Source organism: Nestor notabilis, unplaced genomic scaffold, assembly GCF_000696875.1.
Source record: "Nestor notabilis isolate BGI_N333 unplaced genomic scaffold, ASM69687v1 scaffold13745, whole genome shotgun sequence".
Taxonomy (NCBI): Eukaryota; Metazoa; Chordata; class Aves; order Psittaciformes; family Psittacidae; genus Nestor; species Nestor notabilis.
This window is the reverse complement of record NW_009930705.1, coordinates 25791-46946: the sequence shown is the minus strand read 5'-3', so window position 1 is coordinate 46946 and position 21156 is coordinate 25791. Positions and strand designations below refer to the sequence as shown.

At 42.3% G+C, this 21156-nt stretch overlaps 1 protein-coding gene across 3 annotated transcripts; it reads left to right on the top strand.

The window, feature by feature from the left end:
• Positions 1 to 5081: 5081 nt before the first annotated feature.
• ATG13 (autophagy related 13) lies at positions 5082 to 20352 on the top strand. Of its 3 annotated transcripts, XM_010015528.1 has the most exons (17): positions 5082 to 5150; positions 5974 to 6054; positions 6683 to 6802; positions 7229 to 7275; positions 7755 to 7895; positions 8939 to 8979; positions 9515 to 9611; positions 9963 to 10061; positions 10738 to 10828; positions 13203 to 13301; positions 14390 to 14500; positions 15197 to 15330; positions 16316 to 16433; positions 17098 to 17175; positions 17481 to 17597; positions 18055 to 18183; positions 19324 to 20352. In XM_010015528.1, exons 1-17 carry the CDS (start codon positions 5082 to 5084, stop codon positions 19399 to 19401), a joined length of 1650 nt encoding a protein of 549 aa, XP_010013830.1. In that variant the 3' UTR covers positions 19402 to 20352. The 3 variants fall into 3 exon arrangements, with proteins under 3 accessions (XP_010013830.1, XP_010013831.1, XP_010013832.1); XM_010015529.1 differs by lacking the exon at positions 13203 to 13301; XM_010015530.1 differs by lacking the exons at positions 13203 to 13301; positions 14390 to 14500.
• The last annotated feature ends 804 nt before the right edge of the window (positions 20353 to 21156 follow it).

Below are 21156 nucleotides of genomic sequence, written 5' to 3'. Positions count from 1 at the left end.
CAAGTGGTGTCTTTTAAAACCAGGATGCTTTCAGAGTCAATTAGAAATAGTAAAACCTCAGACCCCACGATCTGTTGTATAGTTTTCCTGTAGTGTGTGTATTTGCTGCCTGTTAGAAAGGATTAGGGGTTTGCAAATCAGCACATCTTTCTGTCCTGTTAGAGCTGTGGCTATTAGGGCACTGCCAGAGTCATCCCCACTGATTCAGTGGGAGCAGAAACATCTTCATGTCAGTGAACAAGCTAGAAAAGGGACTCTTTGGGCTCAACCTACAAAGCACCTTCTTACAAATCTCAAAAGTGGTGTCACTAGGCACATTGTAAGGATGATAACATGGTCAGTTGCTGCCTTGGCTGAAAATTAGTTGGCTCTGTAAATAAAGTTTAGAGCATCCCCAAATTACTGCTGGAGTGGCCTGACCTGGTGGAACCCGCCGCCTTCTGGCAAGGAATAAGTCATTCAAATGAGCTAGGCTGTGTTTAGACACTGGAAGGATCACACAGAATCACCTTAATTTGCTTACATGAGATTGTATAACCTCAACTTTTCTGAACATGTATTCACGCAAAAGTTGAGACCTGGCGATTCTGTTGGTGGTTGTAGTACAGCGCATGTAGAAGCAGATTCTAGGTTAGTCTGTATACTTTGGCCTGACAAACAAAATGAGAGGATGGACCTTTGAACTGGCACCATTTTTAGACCTGAGGGAAGTACAGAATGTAACTGCCGGGCAACAGGAATTGCTTCATTTTGTTTTTTAGGCCAGTGGAGCTGGCAGTGCTGGCGCTAGTAGGGTATTTCCTAAGCTGGGAAGTAATTTATCAGTTAGAAAGTAAATCTATTCACTGAGCAGCAGGAAAAGTTGCCTCTTCATCAATACTTAAATCATACAGTGAACAACAGAGGCTTTGACTTAATCAGAATATTTCTATTATGTGAAACAGCTTTTCTGCTAGAATCTACTCTTCTCTTAAAAAATCCATAAACTTTAAAGAGTAAGAGTGGCACATCTTCAGATTTAGAACTGCTCCCTCCTTCTCCCTCTCCCCAGGTTTCTGACTAAGCAACTAAGAAGGCAAAAATGGAGATTAATTTTAAGTAATTGTAGGATACTGGAGTCTGACTTGTAGGCCCAGCTTTGAAACAGAGCGCTGTCTTTATGGAGATCTTTTTATAGTTGCTTATTAATGTGCTCCAAATACCTGCTTGTCATCGAAGGGGATGTTCTAGGAAAGCTTTCTTGGCAGTCAAGCCTATTTGTCAAAGGCACTCTGTTAAAAGCTTAAAAACTTCCATGTGCTTCTTGTTTACCTGCATGATTCAACAAGGCTTTTCTGGAGCTTCACACAGGATGTCCTCAGAGAGTGGATCTTGGTCCTGGTTTAACAAAGAGGCTCTGGAAGAGTGGTAGAGACAAGGAGCCTTGTTGGGAGGGCACAGTCAGGTAACCAGGAATGTACAGCTGGGATGAGAGCTGTCCACAGCCCTCTCCTTACAGCAAAAGCACTTCTTGTTTCTTCCCTGCAGTCTTTAATTTCACTCTGGGATAGGAACCATGAGTAATTATTTTGCATATCTGTTTGAAAGGAAAACACGATGAATTTAAGTTGTAGCAGCCATGGCTCAGAGTGAAATCTCAGAGGAGGGAGATGATGGAAGCAGCCTGCATATACTTTCCCCAACAGTGATGATAATGCCTGGTATGTGTCAGGTGCTTCTGCTTCTTTCCTGTTTATGGACGTGTCAGACACATACACGCTAAACTCCCACATATGAAACACCAGCTGTAAGTGTTCCGTGCTCCTCTGGTGTGCTGGGTTACAGGCTGCTGCTGCGTGGCATGCTGGTAGCTGTAGTTTCTCTGGGCTGCACCAAGGCATGAAGGGGAGGGCTCTTGCAGTTCATTGCATCATGCAAGCAGGGTGTCGTCGCTTACGCTGATGTGTCATTCTCCTTGGGGTAGGAGAGATTAAACCCCAGTAGAGTGTATTAAGCACAGTGCTTAGGTGTTAAACTGTTGGTAAAGCCTAATAGTCTTCTCTGCCTCATAACCTTGTGAGAAAGAGTAAGGCTTTAGTCGAAAGAGCCACACATGGCAGTTCTCCTTTGAACATCTCTCTGATGTTTCTGTTCAGAGGAAAGTTGAGACAAAGGCATATAAATAAAGGCAGTAGTATGAAAATGGGTGTTGCAGGAAGAGGGAGTCAGAGCAAAAAGCCACATGGCCAAGATGCTTGAATTTGCCTGTGAACAGCCACTGTGTAGGGCTAAAGCAGTGAGGTATCAGTTTACTCAAGGGATTACTCGGTTGAGAGGGGGTCAGTCATCTGTGGGTTTCTACCCTGGACGAAAGGTTATTTCCTTCTAGTTGTTATGCAGTGGAAAATCAGGCAGCATCTTCCTTGAGCCAAGGATATATTCAGATACTGGCACTTAACAAGGAGCTGTGCTGGTGTTGAAAGCTGCAGGACCTGAGAAGTAGAATGAGTTTGGTGGAACTAAGTTTAAAGGATTTCCTTCCTGTTCAGCTGATGGCAACTTACCTGAGGGTACTGAGGCATTTTTGTAAATCAATTGTTTGCTGTAATTCTAGGCTTGTCCTTACTGTTACCAAGAATGATTCTAAAGGTGAACTCTGTCCTAAGCCTTAGCAAATCTCAGGGAATCACCAGAGTGAGGAGATGGTGGTGGTCAGATGATGGCCCTTAGATGTGTCAGGAGCTGAGTTCCAAGGTCACAGTTTCCCCCTGAAATTACAGATTCCTCACAGGAAACCTTTCCTGGTGCTTTCTGCTCTACTTTAGGCTCTGGTGAGTCAACTGTTGCTGGCATTTGGAGTATGAATCTCCAGATGCTTCATGAATGTTTCAGGTAGTTTGAGATCTTGCAGGAAGAATCCGAATTCTGCTGCAGCAGGGCAGAACCATGAAGCTCTCATTCTTCAGACACTGAATTTAAGACGTGGCTCTGGTGGCTGTTTCTCTCCTCTCCAGAGATATTTGGATATATAGTCATTAGAACTAATTCTTGTACTGCAGAGAACCATGCTGATGATCTGCTTTGTTTCCTTTTCTAACCATGACCCTAACAGCTTCTATTAGTTCCTGAATATCTTGTAATAGTTGAAACTAGCATTCCTTTCCAGCCCCATAAGGCAAATGGCCTCCCACTTCACATTAAAAGCTAATCTAATTTCTCTTGGTATTTAAATGTCAACATTCTCCTTGCTGAGAAAAAGATGTGGGGTTTATTTAATGTGATTTTATTGCCTCTGTCATCCAGGTTTTGTTGTAGATCTCAGATCCTCTCAATGCGTACAGTGCTTTACTTAGTTAAAAGAATAATAACAGGTCATCCTCACCTATTTATTATGTAGTGGGAAGTGTCTATACTAAAAGCTTACTTTTTTTTTAAGTTAGAGTGCTGCATCAGTTAAACATCTAACGCTTTTAAGTGCTGATTTCCTTTTCCATCTACCCCCCTCCCAAGTAATAAAGTTCTGTGATCTCTGTCAAGTGGTGGTAAAGGCAGGGAAAGAAAATATAATACTTTGGATGAGGAGGTTACAATATGCAAAGGATAATTTGGTCATGCCTCTAAAGTTGAATCACTGTGTTGTTAGTTCTCAAATTAAATTACAATTTGCGTTATAGATTATTATAAGATGCAGTATGAATGTAGCCTGGGTACTTTCAACTGTATTAGATGCCCAGCTGTCTTTTTATTAAGTATTCAGAAAGCATCACTCTTTTCTATAAAATGCTTTATAAATTGCAGTACTCTTACTTAGCAGCCCTTCTTGGATGGTGCTCTTAAGGCACTACTTCAAATAGGCATTTATTGCTAGTAAGTGAGATATCTTAAACAGAAGTTCTGATGTGCATAGTCGCTAAAGATTATACATGTAATGTGTGAACTGGGCTCTCAGCCCTTTGTCCTGCTAAGCTTTAATGTGTATTCATAACGTAGATTGCTGCAAGTTCAATCTTTGCTTGGAGATTGGACACTGAGTGGAGTGACATTGTGCACAGCAGCCACTGGTGCTCACTGCCCTTAGACCTGGGGTGAGCAGTGTGTTCCATGAATACGTGATGCTTGACAAGCTGCTTCAGGCTGATGAGCTGCCTCCAAACAAAAACAGCACCAGGAATTAAGAGTGAATTAATACTTTGAAGGCTTATGAGCAAAAAGTATAATTAGTGCTGCTAATGAAGGCATTCCTCCCCATGGTCTCTATATGATGATTAACCTACACGCAAAGAAACTGAGAGACAAAAAACTGTGATTTATCCCAGACTATGTGACGTGATGGTGGCAGGAATCTCATTAGTGCCTTGCCCTGCCTCGCCTCTGGCACTGTGGAAGTTCATTGTAGTGGCAGAAACAACCGTATTTTGACAGACAAGACAGTGTGAATGTGGGAGCTCAGTATTTGTTGTCAGAGCTTTCAAGAGAACTGAACTGAGGATTTTGGTCTATCCTTGGCAAATATTTATCTTGTCAGTTGGTTGTAGGTAAATCTGTAGCTGTACAGGTTTAATGCAAGTCCTGTTTGTTGGAAACTGTGGGGCCTGTTCAAGCAATGGTTTATTTCAGTATCTTCTGAAATACCACTGGAATACAGGGCTTAGAATTTCAGACTCAGGAAAACACTTTGTCTTGGTTTTGACCAGTGCTGGTAACTGAAGATTTCTGAAACAGACTGCTGTGTCTGATGGATAGCTTGGTATAGAGTCCAGTCAGTGTGGTGGTGGAGTGGTTTGGGGTTTGCTTGTTTATTTATTACTAAATTAAGCTAGCAAAATAGGAGAACATGTACCCAGTTTGAATTGTGAGTGTCCTTTATTGTTTCTTTTCTAGTAGCTTTTGCACTGAGTAGGTAAACTATTCATGTGCATTTATACCTCACACCCACCCCTCAAAGTTCTTAGCATGTTAAGATTTTGACAGGCAGAGGTCTGTGGTGCTCATCATTTCTTTTGCTCTAATGGCAAAATGTTTTTAAATCTTGAAATCCAAACAGAAAGCTGAAGGAAGACTTCATCCCCACGCCTGTGCTATATTTCAGATTGTCATATGCAATGGACACTGATCTCAGTTCCCAGGACAGGAAGGACCTGGACAAGTTCATCAAATTTTTTGCTTTAAAGGTAACTTTTTCTCCTGTGGTAAATGCCTGTTGTTGGTTGTTTAAGAAAACCCATGCTTGCTGTGGTTAGAGTAACAAGGTTGGGGTTTGGTTGGTTTTTTTGCTTTTGCTAAAGACAAAAGTAAGAAAAGCTGATGTCAAATATAGGAGATTCCCGTGAATAACTAGAAAAACATACTTTCCCCTTTTTTTCTACCTCCAAATCCTTTTCTTTCCCCTAGAAGAGTCCAGCTGTAGAATCAGTTACAGGCACTTCACCCCTCTGTCAGCCTTCAACTCCTGCGAACACATGTAACCACCCAGCTGTTAGGTGGTATCTCCTCCACTCTTTCTTCTCAGCCTAACTCAATTTTTAGATTGCATCCAAAAGCAATAATACCAAAATGTTTGTTTGAATTCTATTGATACCCAGTTACGAAATTTGGCCTCACTTGGCGAATAGATGCAAGTGATAATTCTGACAATGGTTATGTTATAAATGTACATACTTGACTGCAGTTTAGGTGTCCATGTTTAGGATATAGTTGTAAATTTTGTTTCAGGATTACTACAAACTGTGCAGCTCCTGATTGCAATATTGGCTTAGTCATGTTAGTACAGAGAAAGAGCAGCTTACAATGATTTTCTGTCTGAAATGTATTTACCTGTTATCTGTAATAATTCAAATCAATTAGACCTGAACATTAGCGTAGCAAACTCTACTTCTCTACATCCTGGTCAGCCCTTTCATAGTTTGTTTACTTGGAATTTGTCCAGCTCAGGTTCTGAGCTGAGGGCTCTGCTGAGCTCAGAACATGAGTGTGTATCTTTTTTTTCTGTTCCAGACGGTACAAGTGATTGTCCAGGCCCGACTTGGAGAGAAAATCTGTACCCGATCGTCATCCTCCCCAACAGGCTCTGACTGGGTAAAGTCGTGGGGTTTTAAAGCAACACCATTAACTGTTTGGGGTCTCTTTCATGTGTGTGGGGACAGTGTAGTTGTTACAGTCTTGTGCAGATTATAACAACTATTCATAGCATTACTACTATATTCAAATACGTTCATTAGTGGTGTGGGGTTTTTTGTTGTTGTTTACATACAGCACGTCACTCTGGGCTCCTAAGGGCTGATGAGAGGAGAGAGAAACGATACCTCTCAGCAGCTCCTGCCAGCTAAGGCGCCTTTCCAAGATCTGCTCTGGGGGTGGGGTGAGGAGTTCTTTTCTCTCAGAAGTTTGCAACTCAGCAGCTCAGGACTTTGTAGTAATGGGCTTTAAAAGTGAAGAGATTCAGGATACTCTGTGTTCAAAGATAGGACTCAAGTGAGGGAAAACATGATTTTTATGACAGGATGAAAAGAAAAAACACATTTGAATTAACAGCCAAGGAAATGTTTGCAAATATGAAAAGCCTGAGTCCATGTGGGAATTTTCTGTTTCATAAATATTTCAGTGAACACTGACCTAGTATGTTATATATGGGTCTATGAGTTTGTCTGCAGTGTACCATTAGGCAGTTTTTCAAAGAAATTAAATAATTTCTTTCGTTCTGCAGTTCAATTTGGCAATCAAAGATATACCAGAGGTTACTCATGAAGCAAAGAAAGCCCTGGCAGGACAGCTCCCTGCAGTTGGACGGTCCATGTGTGTGGAGATTTCTCTCAAAACCTCAGAGGTGAGAACCAAGTCAAAATAGATGCCATTCTTTTCAGTTGAATCTTAAGTCACCTACCAGAGTTCCTGCCCTTTAGTCCAAGACAGTGTGAAAATACCTTCACTTATGAAGTTAGGTGTTATGCTAATGAAAAGAAATACATTAACAGAAGCAGTTCACTGCAAATAACTGAGGCCAAACACACGAGTGGTAGAGCAGCAAAATCTAGTTTCTTAGACCATGAAGAGCTTCTGAGGAATGTATTCTCTCAGGTGATCTAATTGTGCAGTGAAACTTCCAGTGCACCTTTTTCTGTTGTTGCATTACAAGGGGGTGAGAGCAGGGAGAAACATCTTCATTGAGAGGTGTGGCTGCTGTTGATCTTTAAGGAGATAAGAGTTTGTGTTCTGAAATGAGCCTTTGTCTGACATCCTTTCTCTGGTCCAGGGGGACTCCATGGAGCTGGAAATTTGGTGTCTAGAAATGAATGAGAAGTAAGTACGTTCTTCACACTTCCTTTGTGTGTCTTTGCGTTTTAGCTGGTGAAATGGGAAGTCCCCTCTTTGTATAGTGCAGCAGTCAAACTGTTTAATATTGATGTCAAGAAAACGAACTAGTAATTTCATTCATTCAATCTTCCACTACAACTGGTAAGCTTCCTCAGATACAAGAATTCATATACTCAGTAATCACAAATGATTTTAATACTGGAAAAATGTTTCTTTCTAATAGAAGGCTGCATGGAATTTTTCACCAGTTACTTCTACGAGTGTCTAGATCGAAGTAGACTCTTAGCTGGCTGGTCAATAACAAGTAGCCACACCAGGGCTTTAATTTATCATTTTGGCAATAAAATTGACATTAAACAATTGGCCCAGACTAATTTTGATTGTAAAAAAAAAAAAAAAAAAAAAAAAGCCTAAAAAACTTAGTTGTGAAGAAAAGACTGATTTTTCCCCTTTGTGTTCTGTAGGTGTGACAAAGAAATCAAAGTTTCATACACCGTATACAACAGGCTGTCTCTGCTGCTGAAGTCTTTGCTTGCTATAACGAGGGTAACTCCAGCCTACCGACTGTCAAGGAAACAAGGCCATGAATATGTAATATTGTACAGGTAAAGCAGAATATGAAATTCCCCATTTGAAATACAAACAGCAGAGTCTGTAGACTTGCACAGTGCAGCTGTAATTGTGGTAAAAATGATAAGTGATAATAAATTCAAATTATTGGGATTTAACTACTACTCATCAGTGACAGGAGAGAACTTTGGGCTGTATATCATCTTATAGCTTCCATCTGAGCCATCAAAAGTAAAACTAAGCACAGGCTGTGAAGTATTGTTGGTTGCCTACCATGTTGAGAAGTACAAAAATCCTACACGCAAGCACTGGTTAAATGGCTTATTAGCATCCAGTTGTTCAGTGTCTGACCTGTATTTGACAAATGCCTGTCTATACTTTTGCAGTATAGATTCAGACTCTGCCTTGCTATCCCATTTTAAAGATGCATCCTCAGCTCCACTTCCCATAGTTCTTGCAGTTTACTCATCCAAATACTGAGTTCAACACTTTTTAGCCTGTGAGATCTGACTGGCTCATGGTTATCACCTTCATGTCTTTGTTTTTGGCTTTGAGAAAAGTCTTTGACATATTTGCAAGGTAATTTAGATGGTTCTAAATCCCAGGTTTCCTATCATTTGCACAGCTGAGAACTTAAAAAGAAATCCCAGCCATGCTTCATTTTTGCTTCCCTTGCTGGTTTGTCATATACTTAAGAGTAGGTCTCTTCACAGCACAGTTAATCTTTCATGTTATGTGATGAGTCTTAGCTTTTAGACTTAGGCCTGTCCATGAAGTTTATGTCACTTCACATTTTGCTCTGAACTGTAAGCTTGCCACAGGCTTAAGAAATTTAAACAGAATTTTTTGATTAGACTACTGTTTTATCTTCCTTTTTACATGACATATCTTCCTCTAAGATATGTAGCTGGAGGGTTTCTTGAAATGGGTATTCTATCCATGTCTTTTGTTGGGTTTTTTCCTAAAGGGGAAAAGTAGTTCCAGCCTTTCAACTCATGAAATTAAATGAGGAATAAGGATATGTATAGCATTATGTTCCCAATAGACCTAATACCTTTTCTTTTTCCTTTTCCTGCAGGATATATTTTGGTGAAGTGCAACTGAGTGGCTTGGGAGAAGGTATGATTAGGCAACACACACAAACTAGAGCAGAACTGTTCTCTATACTGGCAAGCCATTTATTACTATTCCTAAATGCCATAAGAAAAATTAAGTCTGAGGTTTACATATGGTTTTTATCTGGATCTACCAGTGAAAGGTCATGTTATAAGGTGACAAGTATAATGGTGGTACTTTGACAAAATCTAAGGTGATTGCCTTGACTCCAGTGGTCCAGAACTGAAATAAGACTATGGAAGTACATTGATAAGGGGCAGGACTGGTAAAGGAGACCATGACCTGCTCAGGAGCAAGAAGCATTTCAGAAGTATTTTAGACCAAGATAGGAAGCAACATCAGAAGTCTCATAAATGAAGCATACCAGCAAGGCAACCTAGTCCTACTTTTTTTATTATGGGTTCTATACAAGTCTTTGGAGTTCAGATTGCAAGGGATGATGGAAACAGGATAGAAATAAGATAATGTAACCTCAGAATAGAAAAAGTATGGAACATAAATAATCAGTGAAACTGATAATCATTCCTTAACCTTATAGGTTTCCAGACGGTCCGTGTTGGGACAGTGGGTACCCCAGTGGGCACCATCACTTTGTCCTGTGCCTACAGAATCAACCTTGCTTTCATGTCAACCAGGTGAGAAAACACAATCATGCCAGAATCTGTTTTACAATAATTTACTGTTAAACCCCTCATATTATGAGCCCCTAAATCTTTCCCTTCTGCTTATCCTTCCCTCCAGAGATTCTCCTTCATGGAGAGCGCTCTTTCTCATGCTTAAGTCTTGCAGCAAGGGGAGTATTTGGGTAGCCCCGAGCCAGACTCTAGAACTCCAAATTGTTGACGCATGCTTGGAGTTGCAGGGTTGAATTGTAAAGATGCTCTGGTCCCATAATAGACACAAATGTTTTCTGTGAGGGCACCACAAATTGGGATGAGAGTAGAGGGGGAAAAAAGCCAATAACACCATTGCTTGTTGCCTTGCAGGCAGTTTGAAAGGACCCCTCCTATCATGGGGATTATCATTGATCACTTTGTGGACCGTCCCTATCCCAGCTCTTCACCCATGCATCCCTGCAATTACAGGTGAGGAAATAATGAGTTGAAGTCATGGGCCATGGTGAAGGCATCAATTATGCCCAAATACAGAGCCTTTTCCACTATTTGCTGACTGCATGGGAAGGGACACTGGAGGATGAGTGTCAAATCATATTGACATGGTTGAGCATATAAGGAAGGGTGACATTTTACTCTTCATATCTAGAAAACTCAGTGCAGAAAGCCCCAGTATGTTCCCAGACTCCTTACAGAAGTACTTGGACACAAAGGATGTTTAACCTTGGCTGCCTTTGAAATGTAACATTTAATGCTGCTGTGTGTCCTGAGGCATGAATCTCCAGATATTTCCACTGGGGAAACATCAGAGTTTAATTCCTGTTTGTCTTCTCTAAATTGCATGTGAAGGCACTGAGATTGGGACCAGTGGTATTGTTTGACAATGGTTCTGTAAACTCCAAAGCCAGTAGCATTAGCTACTGGGAAGTGTTTCTATGTGGAGGTAGAAGAGGAGCATCTGGGGAAAATTAAAGTTTTCATACCTTGTCTTCCTCAGTTCTGCCAAGTAGACAAGATCCCTTCATAATTCTCCTTTCAGCTCCACCCAGATACTCTCAAACCTCCCTGCAATGTTTGTCCCAGTGTGTTTTACTACTTGTTTTAGAGAGTATTTCCAGTCAGAAAGCTTTCTTTCTTGCTGCTTTAGAGCTGGCGAGGACAATGGTGCAGTATACCCCTCAGTAGAAGATTCCCAAGAAGTTTGTACCACATCTTTTTCCACCTCTCCTCCATCTCAGGTAAGGGAAACCAGTCTCTTTTTACTTCTCGATACAATAATCACTGTTAAGATAGTGTACATACTCCTACACCAACCACTGTGCAAACAGGCAGCCTCCTGATGATAATGGGAATTTAATACATGAAGTATTTAAATTGTTATATGCTGAGTAAAAACCTAGTTAGATACTGATGTCAACAAAATGCTAGGGGACTAGAAAGACTGAATTACTGAGAAAGATTAAAAGAACCTACAGTGTAGATGGGCTGAGATGTGCTTGTAAAGGATAGCAGTGTACTTACAAATTCACATACTAGTGCTGCAAGAAGAGGAATTCAAGAAATTGATGCCAGTCAGTGTAAGTAGAGGTGACCGACCGACATGGAGAAAGAAACACTGACATGTCAGGAAAATGCTTATACCACAATGCAGAATGGAAAAGCAGGAAAAAGACAAAAGCCATACTTGTTGGACCATCTAAAACTAGTTGGGGCAGCAGGAATAAGTATCAGCAAAAAAATGGTATCATAGTATTGAACTAAGGACTCAATACTCTGTACTTCCACCTACCCATGCAAATTTCATTTAAGTTTCAATTTCAAAATGAATGGATGGTGGTTTCCTTCTGAATATCAGAAAACCAGAAACTCCAATTCCTCCTTTTACTGTCATCTACCTGACTCCATAATTACGTATTTTGAAGACTTGGTCAGATTTGTAGTTGTCTTACAGCTTTAAATGTTCAGGAATGTTTCCTGCCTCGTTGTCCAGCCAAACAGATGGCTCTACTGACTTTTCAAGACAATCTAAAGACTTCCAAATCTCTTTTGTTGTCCATGTGAAACCTATAACGAATTGTAATTGGAATACTGTTCCGAAGTGAAGGAATTTGCTATGGGTCTTTCCACTGCTTCAGTAGAATTAGTATGACTGGTTTAGCAAAATGTATTTTACTGTATGAATGAGCTATTTCCTAACAAATGAGCTTTTCTTAGGAAGCATTTTTGTCGTAAGTGGCTTTTGGGTGACAGAGCATCAGGCAATATTGAACTAATCAGCACTCCCACTACGTCTGATGGAATAAAGCTTTTCTTATTCTGTGATACACAGCTCAGGAGATGAGTTTGTGGCCAAATTGTGTCCTGCCTTTTCACAAAATGGGTTAAATGCAAAAGGTTTCATAAGGAAATTTCCAGTAGCTTGTGCCAGTGTTACTTAACAGTAATACTGTATGTAAATACATTGAGGTTGACATCTCCCCAGGGCACATGAAGCTTAACTGTCATTCAGGGGAAAAGCTTTATGAAACCAGACAAACCTTGAGGATTCACATTAAGTATGAGCCTACATTCTTGCTTTCCTGTGGCTCATAGTTGCCATATGCTGTGCGCTTATTTATAAAGCAACTGCCAGTCTTTGTTACCACAGTTAGAATTGTAAGGTTGTCTTGGCAGAGTGATCTCTAAAGTAAATTAGAAGGGGGGAAAAAGAAGTTAGTTTCTTTCTTTAGCTTTCTGTATACAACTTAATGTGATGGAAAATACTGGGAACTTGTTCTATAGGCAAATTGTCCAAATCTCTGCCTGCCTTCCCAGTAGAAATGAGGCGTAACCTGCATGATAGAAGGGGATAGGTGTTACCTTCTCCCTGTGAGCTTGCATATCTGTATGTTGTAGTCCAGAATTCAGGAGAAAGTCTGGCCATGAGCAATACACAGAAACAAAGCTGTCCTAAACTGAAAACTGTTCATAGGAAAGTGACTGGGAGAAGGTATGGGACTGAACCAGGTTAGGGTTGCCATTTTTGCCTTAGTACCCTCTGTGAGACAGCCTTTAGTTCTGGAGTATCCTATTGATGGAGTTCTCTCCTTACCTCAGTGTATTTGAATTGCACCTCAGTCTCGGTCCCCTTTATTCTACGGGTGCAGCACAAACCTGCCAAGATATGATGCCTCAGAATGCTGGAAGATAAGGAGTATATATAGATGGAAAGTATTGAAACTTGTACGTTTGGGGAAAAGAACACTCTTGGCTTTTTGTGGCATCTGCTCAGCCTTCTCCTTGCTGATTATCTGGTTCATTTCTAATGAACTGTGGAACAGAGTCTCTGGCAGTTACTTTCAGTGTTCACTGGAGTCTCCAATATTACCTGTGTTGAGTGGTTCACTGAGATTGGAAAACAGTCAATTCTTTACAAAATGAATGTGCTTCTGGCAATACTGAGACTTCTGCTCTATGTGGCTGCTGCAGCCCGGACCTCTTCACTAGCATTCAGTTCATCCAACTCTTCATAGTTCTTCTCTGAAGTCCTTCTCTCTTTCTCTCTCTCTCCCTCTCTCCCTCTCTCACTCTCTCTTTTCCTTGTTTCCTCTGTGTGTCTGTCTCTGTGCACAGTGTGTTTTTACTGTCACAAAGGCACATTTTCAGACCCCTCCTCCTGTGGTGACGGACACCCTGAAGGTCCCAGTGATGGGACTGGCCTTTTCACACCAAGTGAGTTGTCAATAGAATATGTTATACGTGGCCAGATACAGTTCTGTTATGCCAGAACAAATACAGGGAAGTAGAAATTTAACTGTGTGGAATATTGTGCATGAGAAAGGCTGGTGACCCCAAAATGGGCTAGGCACATTGTTGAGACTGGCTGCTCAAATGCCTTTGCAGATAAAGGTCTCCCAAAGACAGGATAAGCACCCTTAAATAAAAAGCAGCAGTTGCAAGGATTGTTAGTGAAGGTCCTAAGTAGTAAGCCACAGTGCTGAGTGTTTTATCTTTAACAGCCAGTGTCCCTAGAACCTACATAGTAGTGCTCCATTCAACTTAACTAGCCCCATGTGAATAACCTGCTGATCATCATTCAGACCCCTCTAAATGATGTCAGCACTGGTGTTGCTGGAGTATCACACACAAATGTCTGAAGAAAGTGTTTCTCTTGAGGTCAAGTAAGCTAAAATGGGAAAGTTTTATCTAATCCAACCAGCTAGATTTCTGCCTGGGCTATGTAAGGGCCCCTGGGTTTCACTGCTTCCAGCACTTCATTCCTAAAGCAATCTCACAAGGGTTAGTGTCCCCATTCTCTTTACCTAGTGCTTTTGTGGGACTCTGTATTCTTTGGCTGGGGCTGTTTAAAATAGCTGATCTTCAAGGCCTGTTCAATGGGAATGGGTTCAAACATAATGCAGTTGGTTTTGGGGAAAAAAATATTAAATATTAGCTCTTTAGTGAGTTGATGATGGCATTCATGCTTCTTTCAGTCTGAACAACAGAGCTGTAGAGCAGAGCTTCCCTGTAAGTGGATGTCAATTGTACCCTGCACAGCTTCCTCCTATGTGTATAGGAAACCAGTCTTGTTTTCTTGTCAAGGACCAGACTTAGCCCCCTGTGATAAGAAATTTTATAGTAATAGCCTTCATTATTGCTTCCAATGAAAACCTAGCTTCCTTCTGCCAGCCTGAAATGCTGTGCTATGCCTCTGACTTTTCCTGTTCCTTCTTCAGAGACTGATGATTATTCAGACTGTGGGGCATTCCCCTTCCTCTCTCCTCTCCCTTTGCCCTTTTGTTTTTTCTCTTCTTTCTTAGCTTTCCAGCTCTCGTCTTTCCTATCAGCCTGCTGCCCTGGGAGTTGGATCAGCTGACATGGGGTATCCTGTACTCTTTGGTGGTGGCTTGAATGCTGCACACCCGCACCAGGTACTTGTAGAGGGTAAAACAAGCATGGCTGGTATTGCAACCATTTGTGTCACTTGTACATCTCAGAGAGGCCTTGACACTAGTGCATGCATTGGTATCCTGTCTGTCAGGAATGACAAGAATGTAAGGTAAATATAGAGAAAGCACAGCTTGCACAGAAACTGGGAATTGGCTCCTCAGCATTCTGACTTTACTGAGGTAGGGTCATGTGGAAGTAGGACAGGCTTGTGGCATTGACCACCTCTCTAGGAAGCCTGTTCCCTCTCAGTAAAGAAATGCTTCCTAATGTCCAGTCTAAATTCCACTTGTGCAGCTTTGAACCATTCCCACATGTTACCAGGGAGAAGAGATCAGCACCTCCCTCTCCACTTCTCAGGAAGCTGTAGAGAGCCGTAAGGTCATAGCAAGAGAATATGATTATTTTTCTCCTGCTTCTCCTTGAAGCAGAGGACCCAAGGCCAGAGAGCTCTGCTGTGTAAAACAGGCCTAAAGTGGAGTAGAAAGGGAGTAAGAACAAGTTTGTATTGTGGTGATCACCTTCTACTTGACACGTCTCTCAGCCTTATGGGGGCTAGAGCCCAGTCATACACCAGAAATCCCACAACTTAGTCCCAAAATGATGGAATCTGCTCTGTATTGCACTGTGGTGTTTGCCTGATTATGAGGTCTCCAACTTGTCTGTTCCCTCCATCCCAGTTGATCGGCCCAGGCAAAGAGGGGGGAGTTCCCCCAATCCCCAGCCAGCCAGCACATGGCACTCAAGCTGACCAAGAGAGGATGTGCACCCCACTGGATGGAGGCCACTACTCAGCAGCTACTCCTTCTAGTAGGTAGGTTGGTTTTACATGATCTACCACTTGTACTAGCCCAATTATAATCCTGTTAAAACTTTTTGGTTTCCCCTCTTTGTCTGTAGCATAACTACTGTCTTTCCATCTCCCAAAATAACAAGCACCTTTCTTTGATGGGGCTTTTTCACCCCCCATCAGCCTTTTCCAAGCCTTTCTCCAAACAATGATCTCACCCACCTCTTTACACCTGCTGGTCGCTGTAACATCCTTGCAACTTCTGTTATGTCAACTTTATTATCAGTTTGATCTTTTTTTAATCTCATTACTGTTTTTGCTCATTGTAAAACAACAAAGTGAAGTAAGTTCTCAAGTGAGTCTTAAATTCTCCAGAGACTTAACATGAATTGTTACCAAAACCAGCTGTAGTTACTGCAAATCTGTTCACTATTTAAGAACAAAGTTACTTAAGAGGAAACAATGCAAGCACAGACTGTCCCAAATCACCTTCCTCTCAGCTAGTGAAATCCCTCTATTCTTTTTTGGTCACTGTATTTATTTCTTGTACAGTCTCTGTACTGTGGGTCACACAGTTCTGAGTCAAATATCTTAAGCAGCAATTCTGTTATGAGGAAACTAAAAATCATAGTTGCACTAGCACCTCCCTTCAGATCTGTGACTACTGTATTACTGAAGAAATAATTGTGATGAACAGGAACTGCTGAATGAAATGCACATTCTAAAGTTAAAAGTCCATCTCCAAAAAGAAAAGCCTATTTCAGTTGGCAGCAACTTTTCAGCTAAATAGTTTTCATCCAGCTTTAAACAAAAATCTGATTCCATCAGTGTCCGACTCCCCTTTTGTGCTCATGACTGAGGGGGAGCGTGTGGTACAAGGACAGATTTCTGTTGTCCGTCTTCCAGTACTAGGAGTAAACCCAGAAGAGAGAAGGAATCTTGGCAAGCATGAGATTTGTCTGTGTTATTTGTGCCATGAGTCAGTAATTGGTCTATTTTCCCCCCCCAGCGAGGACACAGAAACAGTATCAAACAGCAGCGAGGGGAAATGTGGCTCCCCACATGACCTTTTGGAGACCATCTTTATCCGGAAGGTGGGAGCTTTTGTCAACAAACCTATTAACCAGGTAACTAACAAGAGATCTTCTCAGAGGGCACCACGATACCTTGCTTAACCCATCTGTTCCTACACAAAGAACAAAAAGCACCCAATGGCAGGACGAGACTGGAGAGTGTGTTCTCCTGCCAGCTACAAGGTCTTGACATAGGCTTGTTTTTCATAAAAATCCTTTTGGGATGTGTGAGCCCCACTTTGCCAGCACCTTGTTTGGGTATGGAAGAGTTGATAGGGTCTCACAATGATCTGCCACTACTACAGGTTCATGAACTGAGGAAGCTCTGAGGAAGCTGGTAGGAAGCCTGCCATGTAGTAACCAGTTCATCACTAGTAAGCAAGCATTTAAGCTTAGCAAAGGCAGCTTAGAGATCTGCCCAGTTCCTAAGACTGCTCTCTGGGTCTTTTGGATGAACGAAGGAGAACTGGTTGAATTTGTAGCAGTTTGTTAATCTTTGTCTGTGTTATACAAGACATATACCAGCAATCCCACCTCGGGGTATGTGTCTGTATTAGGTCAGCCAAGTACAATTTCCCTATTGAATGTCCTTTTTAAACGAGCTTGTCAGCCTCCTGCCTAACTGCTGATGTGATCTTGGGCAAAGACTTTCAGTATCCTTTTCTGTGCTGGCTAAGCAGAGCATCTTAGTGAAATTCTGTTTGCTGAATCTCCCCAGGTGACCATGGCCAACTTAGACATTCCTTTTGCCATGTTTGCTCCCAAGAATGTTGAGCTGGAAGATAACGACCCCATGGTAAGCCCCTTCCAGAGGTATAATACGTGCTTCCTCAGAATCCCTTATGCAACATCCATGCTATTCTGTACCTTGAATACACTTTGGTTTTTGAGCAAAGAACTAGTTATTCAGATTTGTTGGGTTTCAAGAAGTCTCCCATGTTGAATCTTGGGCTCTTTAGACATACAAATAACAGTGTGTGTTTGCTGCCCCTGCTGTAGCATGCATTGATTGTTAACCTTCTAACTGCCCCCACACTGTCAGAATACACAGACAGACATAATCATAAGATCAGTACTCACCATCTTTGATCTCTTGGGCAGGTCAATCCTCCTGACTCCCCAGAAACTGAATCTCCTCTACAAGGCAGCTTACACTCGGAGGGCTCCAGTGGCAGCAGCACAGGGAACACCCATGATGACTTTGTTATGATTGACTTTGTAAGTGCCCTCATCAGTGCTCTCACATAACACCTGCATCTTAGATGGGCTTCAGGTGCTGGTACAATGGCAAACAATGTAAGAGTAGTTTTCAGTGGGGGTGTAAAGGACCCATGAGTCTCAGTCCCAAACTAGAGCATGACAGCCCCCAAACTGCAGAGAGACTGATAACTTGGAACCAATAGCTACAAATTAAATTCTCTTGAAGTTCTCTGCCAACACCTGGGCTTGGCATCCTCTGTCTAATGCCTAAAAGATTCCAAGGAAATGCTCTCTTCCTAGTGCTCAGGCAAGCACAGATCTTGGCTGTTCTTCAGTTATTTAATCTGCTTTATTGCAGCAACAGTTGTAGTGCCAAGATGTTCACTGATAGCAGGTAAAGACGTTACCTGAGATTATAGTGAAAGGGAAGCCAATGTCTCCGAGTGCAAATTAACAGCAATATCTTTGATTCTAGAAACCAGCATTTTCAAAGGATGACATTCTTCCAATGGACCTGGGGACATTTTACCGTGAGTTCCAGAACCCCCCTCAACTCAGCAGCCTCTCCATTGACATTGGAGCACAGTCCATGGCAGAGGATTTGGTATGGAACCCTGACATTTCTTTCTGTGGGAATTACATATACCTTATAATACTCTCCCTGTTCCTAGTTTGAAAAAATTTGTGTCTTCATGGAATTATAGAATAGTTTGTGTTGAGAGGGACCTTTAAAGGTCCAAGCCCCCTGCAATAAGCAGGATCATCTTCAACTAGATCAGGTTGATCAGAGCCCCATCCAACCTGGCCTTGAATGTTTCCAGGGATGGTGCATCTACCACATCTCTGGGCAAACCTGGTCCAGTGTTTCACTACTTCCTTCTATCTAGTGTGAATTTCCCCTCTTTTAGTTTAAAACCATTACCTTTTCTCCTATCACAACAGGCCCCGCTAAGAAGTCTGTCCTCATCTGTCTTATAAGCCCCCTTTAATTACTTAAAGGCCACAAGGTCTCCCTGGAGCTTTCTCCAGGCTGAACAACCCTAACTCTCTCAGCCTTTCCTCATAGGAGAAGTGCTCCAGCCCTCTGAGCGTTTTTGTGGCCCTCCTCCAGACCCACTCCAGCAGATCCATGTCTTTCCTGTACTTCTCAGAAGAGAGACCCTGCCCAAAGGGGATCCCTCACTAATATTTTCCAAACAAATGTAAATTTGTTTGTGGCACACTTGAGCCTTTGAAACTGGTGTGTTTATCTTCAAGCTGAAAGCTGCCACCGCATTGCTGTGGCTGTCATTGAAACCCCCAAAACTAATTCTGCCTTTGGTGTGTCAAACTTGGCGGCAAACTAGGCCTGATCTTGCAGCCTGAGCAGAGGTAAAACCCTGGTGTGGCTGGTGAAAGTCGTGTCTGGGTGAGTGCTGTGTTGGGCTCACAGGCATTGTAACATACCAGAGGCTGAAGGCTGCAAGTGGCTTGATGGAGGCAATGACATGAACAGGTTATTGTGCTGCAGATGGCGGCAAGAATTGCACAAGGCGAGGCCCCAGTGCACCTACTGTTCTTACAGAACAAACATTCTGGGCAGGGTGCCCTTCTCAGGGTCACTTGCTGGATGCTGCCAGAGGACTCCTGGTTTTGTGCACGTGGGAAGAGGAGCCCAGAGCAGTGGAGAGGGGTTGCCTGTTTAAAAGCTTCTTTTTATCTGCTGTGAATGAGCTCTGACCTGCACCTTTTCTTACCCTTCCAGGACTCGTTACCAGAGAAGCTGGCAGTCCACGAGAAAAATGTCAAAGAGTTTGATGCCTTTGTAGAAACCTTGCAGTGAAGCTGTTTCCAGTTCTTCCTCCTCAAGGCATTCTGGAAAATGACGTCAAGAAATATCTCTGTTGCCCCTGCTCTGCCTTTTGTCTCACTTTGATTAGCTCCTCCCATCAAGTGAGCTTTCTTGGATTGCTCTTTTCAACAGCAGATCTGATTTTCCTCAATACACCACCGCATAGTTCTGGACTGCTTTTCCTGCTCACAGTTTTGAATTTAAGACTTCAGTAGAGACACAGGAAGTCAAACTCCAGTGTATGAAATTTATTCTCTCTTCAATCTCTGTTCTCTGTGGAGGGGCTTTGTGAAAAGTTGCCATATGCTTCCTCCAAAGGTCCTATGGTGTAAGTTCCCTCAGTGTAGCTTCTTGCTAACAGACTCCTTCCTACAGTCTCCAACCCTGTTAGAGCATAGAAAGCTTTGGCTCTTTTCCAGGGGCTGTGAGTTCAGCAGATTTAACAGTTTTAACTCCAGGACATCCATTCCGCGGAACGGGGCATTTCATCCTGACTTCAGTCAGTGAGTGCCTGGAGCCAGGGAGAGACGTCAGCTTTGGGACCTCTGTAATACAAGTTACCTTTGTTTTCCTGCTTCTAAGGAACTGGGTCTCCACAGTCGTTTTGTGTGAGGCCTTCTGTTAGGCTGGCTGATGAGCAGGAAAGGAACTACAGAAGAGCTTTCCACGTTTCCTTCCTGAGCGTACTGACACTCGGCCGTGCTGAGTTGACCAGTGTTGACTGTTGGCAAGCCTGCACATAGCAGCTGTGATAATGCTGAATTCACAGTCTCTGCTTCTGAAATACAACTGTAAATACTAGGAATCCTATTTCTTTAGGGTTATGTTACTAGGAGTCTTTAGTCCAAGATTCTTTCCTCTAACCCTTGCAAACCTTCCTGCTTTATGGTTAATAGATGATCTTAAGAGTCAAGAAATATTTATTGCTTTTAAAGAAACCTATATTTAAAAGATGTTCTGTTTTCATGTAGTAGTGCGGGTCATTCTGCTCTGGATCACTGCAGACAGCAAGTGTGCCATGGAACCCTGGCCAGTGAGACTGGTCTCTCCTTGCAGGAAAGTATCCAAGATATTTATTTTCTAAGACAGACTTGATTATTCTAATATAATACTCTGTTTTGGGGACTTTGTGTCCATTACATCCAGTCAGGGCCCATTGATAGAATGAAATGCACACAGGAGTGGAGTGGCAGGGATTTGGTAAAAAGCTGTGTTCTGATAGGCATGGATTTGCAGTGTTTTCAGCCATTCAGAAGGCAGCTTCTTTAAAGAAGCACATTTTGGGGGGAGAGCTTATGGTACTTTTTAATCAGCTGGCTTTTGATTAGCTGAAATGTTATTTTTGTAATGATCTGGTTATCTGCAGTGTGAGTGGCAGTGCTCGAGGGTTGATTCAGCTGGTGCCTGTCTTTTGCCTGATGTAGGGAGGGGAGGAGAAACAGTGACACTAAACAGAAACTTAGATAAGGTAGGTCGCCTTGTGGTTCTCTCTCCTCCTCCCATGTATAACTACAGTGAGCAACTGCAAGACTCCTTACTGTCCTAAAACACTTTTCCTTTCTTTCTTTCTCTGGAAATGGAGTTGTGTTGCCTCAGGCATGAGGAGACATCTGAATTTCCTTAGAGTGGCTGAGTAACCAGCCTTCTAGTTAGTGCAATGTGGCATCTTCTTCAGCTTAACTGAAGGAGATCACTAACAGCTGACAGGGGAACCCCACCTCCTCTCTAAAACACTATTCCTGTGCC

What these genes read in the sequence shown, in the direction of transcription:
- ATG13 (XM_010015528.1), top strand. Translation starts at nt 5,082, where the DNA reads ATGGACACTGATCTCAGTTCCCAGGACAGGAAGGACCTGGACAAGTTC. An exon ending in GACTGGCCTTTTCACACCAA is followed by an intron (nt 13,302 to 14,389) that starts GTGAGTTGTCAA and finishes CTTCTTTCTTAG; the next exon opens with CTTTCCAGCTCTCGTCTTTC. An exon ending in TGGAAGATAACGACCCCATG is followed by an intron (nt 17,176 to 17,480) that starts GTAAGCCCCTTC and finishes TCTCTTGGGCAG; the next exon opens with GTCAATCCTCCTGACTCCCC.